The sequence below is a fragment of the Dreissena polymorpha genome, chromosome 1, assembly GCF_020536995.1.
Source record: "Dreissena polymorpha isolate Duluth1 chromosome 1, UMN_Dpol_1.0, whole genome shotgun sequence".
Classification (NCBI taxonomy): domain Eukaryota; kingdom Metazoa; phylum Mollusca; class Bivalvia; order Myida; family Dreissenidae; genus Dreissena; species Dreissena polymorpha.
This window is the reverse complement of record NC_068355.1, coordinates 200,908,199-200,923,557: the sequence shown is the minus strand read 5'-3', so window position 1 is coordinate 200,923,557 and position 15,359 is coordinate 200,908,199. Positions and strand designations below refer to the sequence as shown.

Sequence of the window (15,359 nt, the reverse complement as noted above, 5' to 3'; positions counted from 1 at the left end):
ACCACGGGCGGACGGCAGACAAAGGCCAATCCTAAAACCTCACCTGAGCAATCAGGTTAGCTAAAAAGTGTGTTTCACCGATCTGAGCCACTTTTCAACTTGTCCGAGAAATCAATAAAACCAATGTATTGACTACGTTTCAGAATGATTAGGCAAAACATGTGACTTATATAGTGTTCGATCACAAGATTTCTCTCTAGTCACATAAGGAAAACTGCCCCATCCCCTGGCAGCCATGTTTTTACCCATCGGGACCATTTGCAAACTCATCTGAGATATATATAAAACCAATCTTTTCACCAAGTGTCATGATGATTGGGCAAAAAATGTGACTTATAGAGTGTTCACCAGCTTTTTTTTACTATATAAATATAAGAAAACTTCCCACCCCTCGGCAACCATGTTAGTCAACTGACCAGAACCATTTTCGAACTCAACTCTCATATCATGGAAACAAATGTTCTGACCAAATTTCATGAAAATTGGGCAGAATTTGTGACTTCTAGAGTGTTCACATGTTTTCACGATATACATATAGAGAAAAACGCCCCGATCACTGGCGGCCATGTTTTTTCACTGATCTGAACCATTTTCGAACTTGTCCGAGATATCAATTATACCAATGTTTTTACCAACTTTCATGATGATTGGGCAAAAATTGTGACTCCTAGAGTCTTTACAAGGTTTCTCTATGGCCAAATACGGAAAACTGCCCCGCCCACTGGCGGCCATGTTTTTCAACGGACGAGAACCACTTTTTAACTCAACCAATATATCATTACAGGGTTCTCAGCTTTTTGTATGAACAAAATTCCCTGATTTTCCCTAATGGAAAATAAAAATTCCAGGATCATAATTTAGACATATTTCTTGTTTTAGACACCCTCAATCAATTGCAGTTGCAGACAATAACATGTATTATATTTATGTAATTTTAAAGCAATGGCCTCCCATCTCCCCTCACAGCCATCCTTATATATAGGTGCATTACAGCTGTTATATAAACAGAGAGAAAGAGAGAAAAAAGTAGGTATTTACTAATAGTACACTAAGCTACATGTATACTACAAAGCCACCATAGCCATGCAGTGGAATCGATTTACTGTGGACTTTGGCACAAGTCAGGAAAGTCTGACCAAACAAAATTCACTGATTTTTCCCTGATTTCAAAAACGTTTCCCAAATTCCCTGACTTTTCCCTGACTGGAAAAATGTGAAAGTGTTTTTCCAGGTTTTCCCTGATTTCCAGGTTGGCTGGAACCCTGCATTAAGACAAACATGCTGACAAAGTTACAACAAGATTGGTCATGAAATGTGACTTCTACAGTGTTTACAAGTTTTTTTTCGTTTTTTTTGACCTAGTGACATAGTTTTTGACACGACATGACCCAGTTTCGAACTTGACCGCGATTTGATTAGGACCAAGCTTCTGACCAAGTTTCATGAAGATCGGACAATAAATGTTGCCTCTAGAGTGTTTACAAACCAAATGTGGACGACGGACGGACGGACAGACGACGGACAAAGACCGGTCACATAAGCTCACCTGAGCAATCAGGTGAGCTAAAAAGTATTTGACATGGTAAAACAGTTGTACTTTTTCAATATTTAAATGGCAGAGGACCTTTGTTAGATCAATATGTTTTTTTTATTCGAATTCAGAAACTTTCATTCAACTTTAGAAATTGTGAACACAAATCAGGGAATAAAAAATCAATGTGAAAAAAGTTCCATTGGATTTTTTTAATGCAATAGAATCGCGAAGAGTGTTCATCATTCGATAAAATATATTGTTTCTGCAAGTAATATGAATAATTTTCTCAAAATAAGAAAACATTCTGCAGGATTTTTTCCCCTTTAAACATGTGATTATCCTATACGTGAAAAAAAACGATTATACAGCCCTTAAATGATGTTTAAATACATAAATATGCGAAGAAAAAAGAAAAGTGAAAAAATCCCATTGGAAATGAAAAAGTCAATAGGAAAGGTTATTTTGAACAGATAATGTTTAATAAAAGAAAATGAATTATTGAATAGAAACAGTCATTAAATGATCACAAGCAGTTTAATCTAGAATTCGTAAATGTTAAAGGAAAAAGGTTCTTAAGTTTGCGAAACTTCGGTGGCCTTATACCAAAACATTGGTAAAACAATGAAAAGATTAATTGAATACATAACTACAGGTGTCATATTGTGTATCTGTCCCCACACGTGTTCCACAAACAATAGACACTCCAGTGGACTAAGCTTTGAGCCTTAAGGATGCTCTTCATTGATGATCAACTTTGCCTTTTTTGTGGACCAACTCTGTGTGATGCTTAAGAGTACCTTTACGAGTAAATCGTTTATGACAAACACTGCATTCAAACGGCTTATCCCCTGTGTGAACCAACATGTGATCCTTAAGATGACCTTTTCGAGTAAATCGTTTATCACAAACACTGCACTCAAACGGCATTTCCCCTGTGTGGACCAACATGTGATCCTTAAGATGACTTTTCAGATTAAATCGTTTATCACAAACACTGCATTCAAACGGCATTTGCCCTGTGTGGACCAACATATGGTCCTTAAGAATACTTTTACGAGTAAATCGTTTGTGACAAATATTGCATTCAAATAGACTTCCCGCTGTGTGGACCAACATGTGACGCATAAGAGTACTTTTCTGATTGAATCTTTTATGACAAACACTGCATTCAAAAGGCTTTTCCCCCCTGTGAACCTACATGTGAACATTAACAGCACCTTTCCGATTAAATTGTTTTTGACAAAAACTGCATTCGAACGGCCTTTCCCCTGTGTGTGTTAAAATATGGCGATCCAGATCAGAATTCGCGTTGAATGTCTTCTGGATATTATGGCAGACAGGCCTATCTGAAAATAGAAATCAGAAAAGATAACAAGTGTGCCATTTTCATCATGATTCACCCATCTTTAGCTGTTGATGTTTTTTTTTAGAAAAAGATTGGAGTAAAAAGGCTTAACTGATTTCTCAACTGCAACCTCTGACAATTAAATGTGACCTTGACATTCAACCAAGGACTAATTTGATTCTTGCCTTTGCCACTTTATCCCAGTAGACTCAGCAAGTTTTGTTACTTGAGAATCCTTTTTAGACCCAAATCGATGTTTTGAACTTAGACCATATATTGTGACTTTTGTCTAAATTGTGAATATTGTCTTTATGGTATGTGCCATTGCGTATGAACGTGCCGTGGTCAGACATACCGCTGGACAACTTCTGGTAATACTCACAGACAAACCGCTCTGAAATAAAGCACATACATGTCTTAGATAAAAGAAATGAGATATCAAAGAAAAACAGAAAATTGCCCAGTTTTTTTGTTGGTACCATACGTAAGTGTTGTTTTTGCGATTGCTAGAAGATTAAGTTATATGAAATAATAATTACATAAAAAAGTACAGAAAACTGCACAGTTTTTTAGTGGATGTAAGTGGAATCCTATTTTTTCCCTTAATAATAAAAAAATCATCAACAAACTGTTATGACAGCTCCTCAAAAACTAAGGTGCAATTCATTTTTTTAAATCCTATCAAATGTGTGCAATTGGTGTAAAAAGTAACAGGGAACAAAGTGTAAGACCACATATGGGTTATAATTCACATCTGAATATTTAATAAACACAAGAATCAAGCAAAACTTTGAAACAAACACTATTTATTAAATACACAGCAAATAAATCAAGTTACCTAACACAAAATCACAATTTTTCACATATTTTTATATTGATTTGTACAGTTCACATTTAACAGATCACATTGCACTTAGTAAGGATATAAATTCTCAAAACAATTTTTGATAAACATATAGAAAACAAAAAATATCAAGAGAATTTATCCAAAAACCGAACATTTACTTTGATGGCATTTTGATTGGTCACTTCTACAACAAACTTTTTTGTTTGATATATTCAGATGAAAAACAAAAAAAATTCAAGAGAAAATGTCTTAAACCCAACATCTGGTTTGATGACATTTGTACATGTACATGTAACTGTTAAAACTAAAATTTTAAAATTATGACCAAAAAAAATCTAAACAAAGTCTTCAAATAAAACCTGTTGTTTGATATTATCATATAGAACAGATCATACAGATCATACATTTACATTCTTAAAGAATTCTTTTCTTTCTAATTCTTCTTAGACAAACATGACAATATACATTTAAACTGATACAACAAATCTTCTTAAATAACCAACACGATTTTAACCATGCGCAAATATACAGCCGCCACCCAAAAAGTTTGTGAAACCGAAATTTCCCAAACTGAAGTACGCTTTATCTTTTAGATTTGCCTCTTTGATATAAAGTATGCTATTAAAGTCTTATTTTTTATTAATCTTTGTTTATTTTTGCTAAAAAAATGCGTTTTTATTTTGACAATAAAATGTATAAGCAAAGTTGGTTTTTGCATGTGACTTTTCGTTCTCCCATGGAATTTTTCTTTTTTCACCATTATATTTTTCCCCACTTTCTGCATGGAAAAATAAATCCCATTGGATTTAAACAAATGCATGCGTTTGTTTTTGCTAAGTTTGTTAAGCATTTTAAAAGTATAACTGCTGATTTTCGTATAAATTTCTTTGATAGAGACAAATTTTTATATGGCAAACAAATCTTATTTAAAAAGTCATGTACTTTCCAAAAATACTATATTTTATCAAATTATGAACAATATCTAACCGATTTTAATGTGTTTAATCGTGTTTGAAAAAACAAGAGATATGTGTTTGTCAGAAACACAATGCCCCCTATAGCGCCGCTTTGATATAAAATTTCAATATATAATTTGGCAGGTTTATAAATTATATACCTTTTAAACCTTATTACTTTCATTGGATTGTATTTTTTGACTTTTGACCTTGAAGGATGACCTTGACCTTTCACCGCTCAAAATGTGCAGCTTCATGAGATACACATGCATGCCAATTATCAAGTTGTTATCTTCAATATTGCAAATATAATGGCCCATGTTAAAGTTTTCAGACGGACGCACAGACTGACAGACTGACGGACGGACTGACGGGGAGTTCAACTGCTATATGCCATCCTACTGGGGGCAAAATAACCACGCGCCAGTAAAGAAGGAGCTATGCTGGCCATATATGACATAAGACACATTTTCGCATTACGCAGTTCATTTGATTCTAATAACGTGTATGTGACTTTGAATGGTATATACACAAAGTATTTGAAATGGATTTATGGTAAAACAGTTGTACTTTTTTAATATTTAAATGGCAGAGGACCTTCATTAGATCCATATATATTTTTTGATTTGCATTCTGATTCAGAAACTTTTATTCAACTTTAGAAATTGTGACAGGAATTCATGGAATAAAATCCAAAGTGGTAAAAAATACCATGGGATTGTTTTTCAAACACAATAAAACACAATAGAATCGCAAAGAGTTTTCATCATTTGATAAAATATATTGTTTCTGCAAGTAATATGAATAATTTTCTCAAAAAAGAAAAACAAGAGATATGTGTTTGTCAGAACCACAATGCCCCCTTTTGCGCCGCTTTGAAATAAAATTTTAATATATCATTTGGCAGGTTTAGAAACTATCTCCCTTTTTAAGCTTCTTTCTTCCCTTGGATTGTATTTTTTGACTTTTGACCTTGAAGGATGACCTTGACCTTTCACCACTCAAAATGTGCAGCTTTATGAGAGACACATGCATGCCAAATATCAAGTTGCTATCTTCAATATTGCCAAAGTTATTGCAAAACTTTACTGTAAGATTAAAGTTTTGGGACAGACAGACAGACAGACAGACAGACAGACAGACAGACAGACAGACAGACAGACAGACAGACAGACAGACAGACAGACAGACAGACAGACAGACAGACAGACAGACAGACAGACAGACAGACAGACAGACAGACAGACAGACAGACAGACAGACAGACAGGACAGACAGACAGACAGACAGACAGACAGACAGACAGACAGACAGACAGACAGACAGACAGACAGACAGACAGACAGACAGACAGACAGACAGACAGACAGACAGACAGACAGACAGACAGACAGACAGACAGACAGACAGACAGACAGACAGACAGACAGACAGACAGACAGACAGACAGACAGACAGACAGACAGACAGACAGACAGACAGACAGACAGACAGACAGACAGACAGACAGACAGACAGACAGACAGACAGACAGACAGGCAGGCAGGCAGGCAGGCAGGCAGGCAGGCAGGCAGGCAGGCAGGCAGGCAGGCAGGCAGACAGACCAAAAACAATATGCCCCCGATCATTCGATCCGGGAGCATAAACAACCTGTAGGATTTGTTTTCCCAATTGAAAAATGTTCCTAAAACTAAAAGAACGATTAAACAGTCCTTAAATGACGTTTAAATAAATAAATACGTGAAAAAACAAACAAGAAACGTTTTTAAAAAATCCCATCGGAAATAAAAAAATCCAATAGGAAAGGCTATTTTGAACATATAATGTTTAAAAAAAAATATACAAAAACAGTCAAAAAATGATCACAAAGAAGCATTTTATGTCATGCCTTTTTTGTGGACCAACTCTGTGTGACGCCTAAAAAAACTTTTATGATTAAATTGTTTTTGACAAACACTTCATTCGAACGGCTTATCCCCTGTGTGAACCAGTATGTGACGCTTAAGATTACGTTTCTGATTAAATTGTTTATCACAAACACTGCATTTGAATGGCTTTTCCCCTGTGTGAACCAACATGTGACGCTTAAGATCAGCTTTTCGATTAAATCGTTCATCACAAACACTGCATTCCAATGGCATTTCCCCTGTGTGGACCAAAATGTGAACCTTAAGATGACATTTCCGATAAAATCGTTTGTAACAAACATTGCACTCAAACTGCCTTTCGCCAGTGTGTGTTCAAAGATGGCGAGACAAAAGCGAATTGCGGTTAAATGCCTTCTGGCAATGATCACAAACCCTCTCTGAAAAAATAAAAATGAAGTATATCAAGTAAGCCATAGTCACAATTATTAAACCATCTTATATGTGTTGTTGTTGTTTTTTCAGTAACATATTGCAAATAGGCTTAACTGATTTCTCTCCTACAATCTTGGACTATTTAATGTGACCTTGACATTCAACCAAGGACTTGCTTCTTGCATTTGGAACGTTATCTCAGTATACCTGTAACAGTTGTAATTTGATAATCCTTTTAAGGACAAGACTATGTTTAGAACTTTGACCTTACAAGGTGACAATTGTGTAAATGGTAACTGCACTTGTCTGAACAGTCGTAGTAATTCTACACAGGATAGCTGTGATTGTTTTATTTCTAATTTTCATTTTGATTATGTTAATTGTTATCGTCACAATTGTCATTGTCATGGCTATAGTCATTGTCTAGATAGTCTTTGTTTAAATAGTCATTGTCAAAATGGTCAATGCAATGGTCATTGGAATGGGCTAAGTGGTCATTGTAATTTTCAAAATGGCCATTGTAATTGTCAAAATGGTAACAATAATAATAATAATAATAATAATAATAATAATAATAATAATAATAATAATAATAATAATAATAATAAAATCTTTATTTAAAGAAGATAGACTTTTTAAGAAATACATCAGATAAAATTATATTATATGCAATTTATATAATACATTTCTTATTTTCAACAATATAACAATATACAATTTACAACAAATACATCATAGTTCATCTTGAGCAATAAGAACAAAACATAAAGAATCATATATGCATGCACACTAATAATGATATATATAATAATTAAAAACAAATGACAGACATAAAACTACAATAACCATTCATGCAAGAACAGTATTCAAACATTAAACTAATGTTATTTACTAAAACAACATGAAGCATGTTCAGTTTATTTCATAAAGTGTGGAAGAAAGATAACCTTTTAATTTTTTCTTCATAGTAATTAAATTGTTTGTTTGACGTATAGATTGGGGTAACGAATTCCAATTTTTTTTTGCTAGAAAATTCAAACGATTGTTTGAAATAGTTTGTTTTGAGTTTAGCTTTAAATCCCCCTTTTCGCAAGATCGCAAGTTATAGTGATTATTTTGTGAAGGTGTCAAAAGGTCACGTATGTTTGTTGGGGTTTGATTGTGAAATGCTTTAAATACAATATCTGACGTGAAATAGTGATTACGCTGTTCGAAAGTCAACCATTTTAGATCTTTGAATAGTGTTTTTGAATTAGTGTTGTACTTTTTATTTAAAATATGTGCACCACAACGCTTTTGTATTTTGACTATTCTATTAATTTCCGTTTTGGCCGCTGAACTCCAGGTAACGCATGCGTTGTCGGATATAGGTGAGATATAACCATTATAGAAGAGCTTACGCATTTAAAGGGTTAAATATGGTTTTATTTTTTGCAAAAGAAACATTCGTGATGACATTGTTTAACAAACGCTGTTAATGCGTAGTTTCCAAGATAGAGTATTGTCAATATAAAGGCCAAGAGGTTTTTGACAATTTACTGTTTTGATTACCGTATCTGAAATTTTAAGTTTTAGATTTGTTAAGTTTTGAGCTTTCCGTTTCGACCCTAATACCATACAAGTAGTTTTTAGTGGATTAATAATCATGTTATTAGTTTGGCACCAATCATTTACAATTGAAAAATTTGTTTGTAGCTTATTTTGAAGTGTTTGAATGTGTGTTCCCACAGTGTACAATGTTGTATCATCAGCATACATTGCAGAATCACATGTAAGATCTAGCGAAAGATCATTAACGTAAATAAGAAATAGAAGAGGTCCTAAAATAGATCATTGGGGAACACCCGCAATGATGCTTTTACAAGTAGAGGTAGTGTTTTCTGCTTTGATATACTGAAATTGATTGCGGAGATATGAAGAAAATAGGTCGCATGACCTATCATTAAAATGATAAAGTTTTAATTTGTATAAAAGAACCCTATGGTCCACAAGATCAAAAGCTTTTTTTAAATCCAAGAAAATTGTACCTACCAGATTTTCATTTTCAATTTGTTTAAGCCATGAATCAACTATATTTATCAATGCTGTTTGACAAGAATGATATTTGCGAAAACCCGACTGAGTTTTGTTTAATAGACCTGTAGATTCTAGATATATATGCACTTGTTTAGCTTTATGCTTTTCAAATAGTTTAGATATAGTAGGTAAAAGTGATATTGGTCTATAATTATTGGGATCTTCTACCGATCCACCCTTGTATAAAGGTATTACGTTTGCAATTTTAAGCATGTCGGGAAAGGTTCCATGTAATATTCAGTTATTTATAAGAGCAGTGATTGGTTGTATAATAAATTCTTTGCAAAGTTTAATAATGCTGGGCCCTATACCATCAGCCCCAGCAGATTTGTTTGAATGAAGTTGATTAATTAAAGTACTAACTTCTGATGTAGTAATAAACTGAACAGAAAAATGCTTAGATTCTAGCTTAGCATCTAGATATGTTTTCAGTGAGTGGAAATCGTGTTTAGAAAATTCAGTCTTTTTTAATTAAGTTTCGAGATGTCAACAAAGTGGTCATTAAGTGCATTAGCTACATTTGTTTTACCAGATATTATCTGATCATCCTTCCTTATTACATTTGGCAAAATAGAGGATTCTGTGCGTCCATTTGATGCTAATTTAATAGTTTTACAGAGCGATTTCGCACTTGTTTTGTTTTGTACCGCATTCGAAAAATATTCTTTTTTAGCCATTTTGATTGCACTATTCCATTTATTACGCCACAACTTATATTGTGGCCAATTAGATTCACGTTTATATTTATCCCTTAAAGACCTGGCTTGTTTTACGTTTTCGTTGTACCAACCAGTTTGTCGTAATCTCTTCACTTTATTATATTTGATAGGGGCATTCTTATTAAGGACTGAATTTAATATGTTACAAAATACTTCAAATGCCTCATTAGTACCCTCTATTGTTTCAACCATATCAAAATTAGCATTTGCTAAGTCATTTTGAAAATTGATTTTATTAAATTTGTTAAAACATCTGTACATAATAATTTTATTATCATCTGTTTTAACAATTTTACCTTTGACGCTTAATGTAAAAACTACTGGGTAATGGTCACTTATGGCACTTGTGTGGTCATTGTTAATGTCAAAATGGTCATTACAATTGTCAAAATTGTCATCACAATTTGCTACATAATCATTGTAATGTCAAAATGGCCATTTTATGCTTTCCGGTGGTTTATAGAGAAATATCAGTGAGTTAAAACTGATAATTTCACTGTTAACTGTGAAATGACGTCATTTTTCGACGAAATGACGTCATTATCCCAGCGACATACTTTAGTTAAACTTTTAACAATGTAAATAAACGGTAAAAAAATCATAATATAAAAAGAAAATTTGTTTGATTCGGTGGAATATCGTTTTTAATTCACTCGTGAAAATATTATTTCTATGATCACTCGTGAATTAAAATCGATAATCCACCAAATCCAACAATTATCCTCTATATCATTGTTTAAATGATTATTGTCATTGTTCTTATAGACCTTTTAATTATCAAAACTGTGATTGCTAGCGTCTAAATAGCACAATAGTAATTGTCATTGCCTCAAGGGTTATTTTCATTGTCAAAATGGTCATTGTCATTGTCTAAATGTTCATTGTCTAAATAGTCATTGTCATCGTCACAATAATAATTGCCAGGATTTGAATGATCAGTGTCATGGTTAAAATGATTATTGTCATGGCTTAAATGGTTATTGTCATGGCTTAAATGGTTATTGTCATTGCTTCAATGGTCAGTGTCATGGCTAAAATGGTTATTGTCATGGCTTAAATGGTCAGTGTCATGGCTAAAATGGTTATTGTCATGGCTTAAATGGTAAGTGTCGTGGTTATAATGATTATTGTCATTGCTTAAATGGTCAGTGACATGGTAAAAATGATTATTGTCATGGCTTAAATGTTTAATGTCATGGCTTAAATGGTCAGTGTCATGGCTAAAATGGTTATTGCCATGGCTTAAATGGCCAGTGTCGTGGATAAAATGGTTATTGTCATGGTTAAAATGGTTATTGTCATGGCTTAAATGGTTTTTGTCATGGCTTTTATGGTCAGTGTCATTGTTAAAATGGTTATTGTCATGGCTAAAATGTTTAGTGCCATGGCTTAAATAGTTATTGTCATGGCTTTAAAGGTTATTGTCATTGCTTTAATGGTTAGTGTCGTGGCTTAAATGGTTATTATCATGGCTTAAATGGTTATTGTAAGGGCTTAAATGGTCAGTGTCATGGCTAAAATGGTTATTGCCATGGCTTAAATGGCCAGTGTCGTGGATAAAATGGTTATTGTCATGGTTAAAATGGTTATTGTCATGGCTTAAATGGTTTTTGTCATGGCTTAAATGGTCAGTGTCATTGTTAAAATGGTTATTGTCATGGCTAAAATGTTCAGTGTCATGGCTTAAATAGTTATTGTCATGGCTTTAAAGGTTATTGTCATTGCTTTAATGGTTAGTGTCGTGGCTTAAATGGTTATTATCATGGCTTAAATGGTTATTGTAAGGGCTTAAATGGTCAGTGTCATGGCTAAAATGGTTATTGTCATGGTTTAAATGATCATAGTTATAGCTAAAATGGTTATTGTCATGACTTAAATGGTTATTGCCATGGCTGAAATGGTCATTTTTCATGGTTAAAATGGTTATTGTCATTGCTTAAATGGTCAGTTTCAAGGCTAAATGGTCATTGTCATGGTTTAAATGGTTATTGTCATGGTTTTTAATGGTTATTGTCATGGCTTAAATGGTTATTGTCACGGCTTAAATGGTCAGTGCTATGGTTAAAAAGGTTATTGTCATTGTTTAAATTGTCATTGTTTTAACAGTCTTTGTCTAAACAGAAATTGTCATTGTTGAAAATTTAATGGTAATTGCAATTGTTTATAATTAATTAAAATAAAGCTATACACTTGTATAATGAATTGAACAAATTAAATTTAAGAACGCAACAAAAATATATAATGAATCTTAAAACTTGCACCAAATTTTAGCTAATAGTGCATAAATATATTTGCCGTATATTTTATTTTGTTGGATTTCGTATGGACGCCTTTATATACCAGTCAATTGTCATACAGTATAATGAAATCATATAAAATTGATTTTTCACTTTTGTGCTCTTTTAATTTACTGTCAAGACAAACATTCTGAACACGTGTTTTAAAGTTTAGTCATTAATGTGGTGTCTGAAATGCTAACATAGTTTTGACCCAGTGACCTAGTCTTTGAACCCACTTTAGTTTCCAAAAAAAAGAAACAAAATGAAAAAAAAAATGTGGGGGGAGATTCTTGGGTGGGATAGTTGGACGGTCTTTCTAAAAAATTTTTTGTTTTTAACCATGTTCATACTTTTTTTTGGGGGGGGGATTCGAGGGGGGGGGGAATAGGGGATGGTTTTGGTGGAGTCTATTGTAGTATGTCAGGTAAGTTGTTTTGTCAAAGTATCAATCAAATCTGATCATAAATAACGAAGTCATGGTCATTTTAGCACAATTTCATTATTTGACCTTGAGAGTCTTAGTCATTCAAAGGTCAAGGTTAAATTCAACTTGCCAGGTACAGTACCCTCATGATAGTATAAAAGTATTCGAAGTTTGAGAGCAATAGCCGTGATACTTTAGAAGTAAAAATGTAAACACAAAATTGTACCATATATTCAAAATTACTAAGTAAAAAAGGGCCATAATTACGTCAAAATGACAACCAGAGTTATGCAACTTGTCCTGTACAGTCCTGTACAGTCCTCTTATGATAGTTTGCGAGTGTTCCAATTCTGAAAGCAATAGCTATGATATTTTATGAGTAAAGTGGATCAAAACACAAAACTTAACCGAACTGTATAAAAAGGGCACATAATTCTGTCAAAATGCACGCCAGAGTTATCTAACTTTGCCTGTCCAGTCCCCTCATGATAGTAAGTAAATGTACCAAGTTTGAATGAAATAGCTTTGATACTTTATGAGAAAAGTGGACCTAAACACAAAACTTTTCTTTTTAAAGGTGAAGGGATTCTCAATTTCAATCACAAAGGAGAGAGGGGTGGAGTGAAGAGGGGTGTATAGTGTGGGTGTGTGGACATTTATTACATTATATTCCAAAAATGCGGAAAAAAATGCAAAAAAAAGCAAAACAATTTATTTATTTTTTTTTTTGGGGGGGGGGGGAGTGGATTCTTGGGTGCGATGGTTGGACGGTATTTCAAAAATAAAATAATAAAAATAAATATTTGTGTTTTTAACCGTTTCAAAAAAAAATTGGGGGGGGGGGGTTAGGGGATGGGGTGGGGGTATAGTGTGAGGGTGTGGTGGTCATTTGTGACATGACCTAAAACAAACAAAAAAACAAAATAATTAGGGGGGGATTCGGGGGGGGCAGGGGGGAGGGCACAGGGGATGGTTTGGGTGGAGTCTATTGTGGTATGTCAGGTAAGAGTAGTTTTGTCAAAGTATCAATGAAATCTAATCATAAATAAAGGTTATGGCAATTTTAGCAAAATTTAATAATTTGACCTTGAGAGTCAAGGTCATTCAAAGGTCAAGGTAAAAATCAACTTGCCAGGTACAGTTACCTCATGATAGCATGAAAGTATTTGAAGTTTGAAAGCAATAGCCTTGATACTTAAGAAGTAAAGTGGATCGAAACACAAAATTTAACCATATATTCAAAGTTACTAAGTCAAAAAAGGGCCATAATTCCGTAAAAATGACAACGATAGTTATGCAACTTGTCCTTTTACTGTACCCTTATGATAGTCTGCGAGTGTTCCAAGTATGAAAGCAGTATCTATGATGCTTTAGGGGTAAAGTGGACCAAAACACAAAACTTAACCAAATTTTCAATTTTCTAAGTATAAAGGGCCCATAATTCCGTCCAAATGCCAGTCAGAGTTACATAACTTTGCCTGCACAGTCCCCTTATGATAGTTAATAAGTGTTGCAAGTATTAAAGCAACAGCTTTGATACTGTAGGAATAAAATGGACCTAAACACAAAACTTAACCAAAATTTTCAATTTTTTAAGTATAAAAAAGGCACATAATTCTGTCAAAATGCACGCCAGAGTTATCTAACTTTGCCTGCCCAGTCCCCCCATGATAGTAAGTAAGTGTATTAAGTTTGAATGCTATAGCATTGATACTTTCTGAGAAAAGTGGACCTAAACGCAAAACTAAACCGGACGCCGAAGCCAACGCCGACGCCGACGCCAAGATGATGACAATAGCTCTTTTTTTTTCAAAAAATAGATGAGCTAAAAATTGCCCAGATTTTGTAAAAAATAATTCAGACCAAGTGTCGTTGAAATTGCGAATTGTGCCATTTAACATTCTGACCAAGTTTTCATCATGTTTGGGTCATAAATGACTACCAGAGTGATGACATTGATTTTCTAAAAGTTTACATGGTGACCTTGCATTTGGACACAAAAGGTCCAGATACGAACTTGGTTATTTGAAGATAAACATTCTGACCAAGTGTTATCAAAATTGTGTCATAAATACAAATATTTTAAGTAAAATTCATTTTAATTATTAAATACTTACCTGCTTTCTATTAGCTTACTCCTTTTCAAGGGGATTAACTCATCCGGAAAATTAACTGGTAACCGGCCACCTCCATACTGTAATATAGTCCAGGTTAAACATAGTGCAATGCAACACAGGCAAAAACCAGTCACTAACCCTCAATATTCTTTCAATATATCTACAATAATATTAATTGAATAGCGGGTGGGAGGTGGAATTTACCGATAGCAGGTTAGTATTTAATCAATAAAATGAATTTTACATCAACAATTTGTTTTAATGTCATAAATACTTTACCTGCTATCTTTTAGCTGATTTTGTAGCTGCGGAGGGAAGGTCCCTAATATTTTCCCATCACAGTAGAACCCATATAACCGGGTTATCACCTAATGATAGCAAAACCAAAAACAAAGGTTATCAGCTAATCTTGACTTCTCCAACAGAGTAAATATGTCAATGTCGTAACAGACACTAACGTTTGTGAAATCACAACGATCTTTATCTTTATGTCTACCAGTTTAAGAAAAACTTGGAAATTTGAAGATTTTTAGAAGCCATGTAGAGGAGTTGATAGTAAGCAAGGAATCCTGGCTGATACACCAAATTGAAGACGCCATCAGATCAAACTGAAATTGGTCGTATTCAACAGAAAAAGCATGAATTTCACTTCTCCGTATGGTAGAAACCATAATAAGAAGGAAAACCGTCTGAAAATTATATTGGAACTGTTAATAATCCTGATGAAGAGGTTCATAGGACGCTTATTAAGCAACCCAACAA

At 33.8% G+C, this 15,359-nt stretch overlaps 1 protein-coding gene across 1 annotated transcript in view; it reads right to left on the bottom strand.

Annotated features, from left to right (window-relative positions):
* Positions 1-1,983: 1,983 nt before the first annotated feature.
* The window catches only part of LOC127865820 (uncharacterized), a 45,707-nt gene continuing 32,331 nt past the window's right edge, over positions 1,984-15,359 (bottom strand). The window contains exon 10 of the mRNA XM_052405839.1: positions 1,984-2,880. Within this exon, the coding sequence (XP_052261799.1) occupies positions 2,729-2,880 (152 nt within the window). The 3' untranslated portion in view covers positions 1,984-2,728. The remainder of the gene's footprint in view (positions 2,881-15,359) is intronic.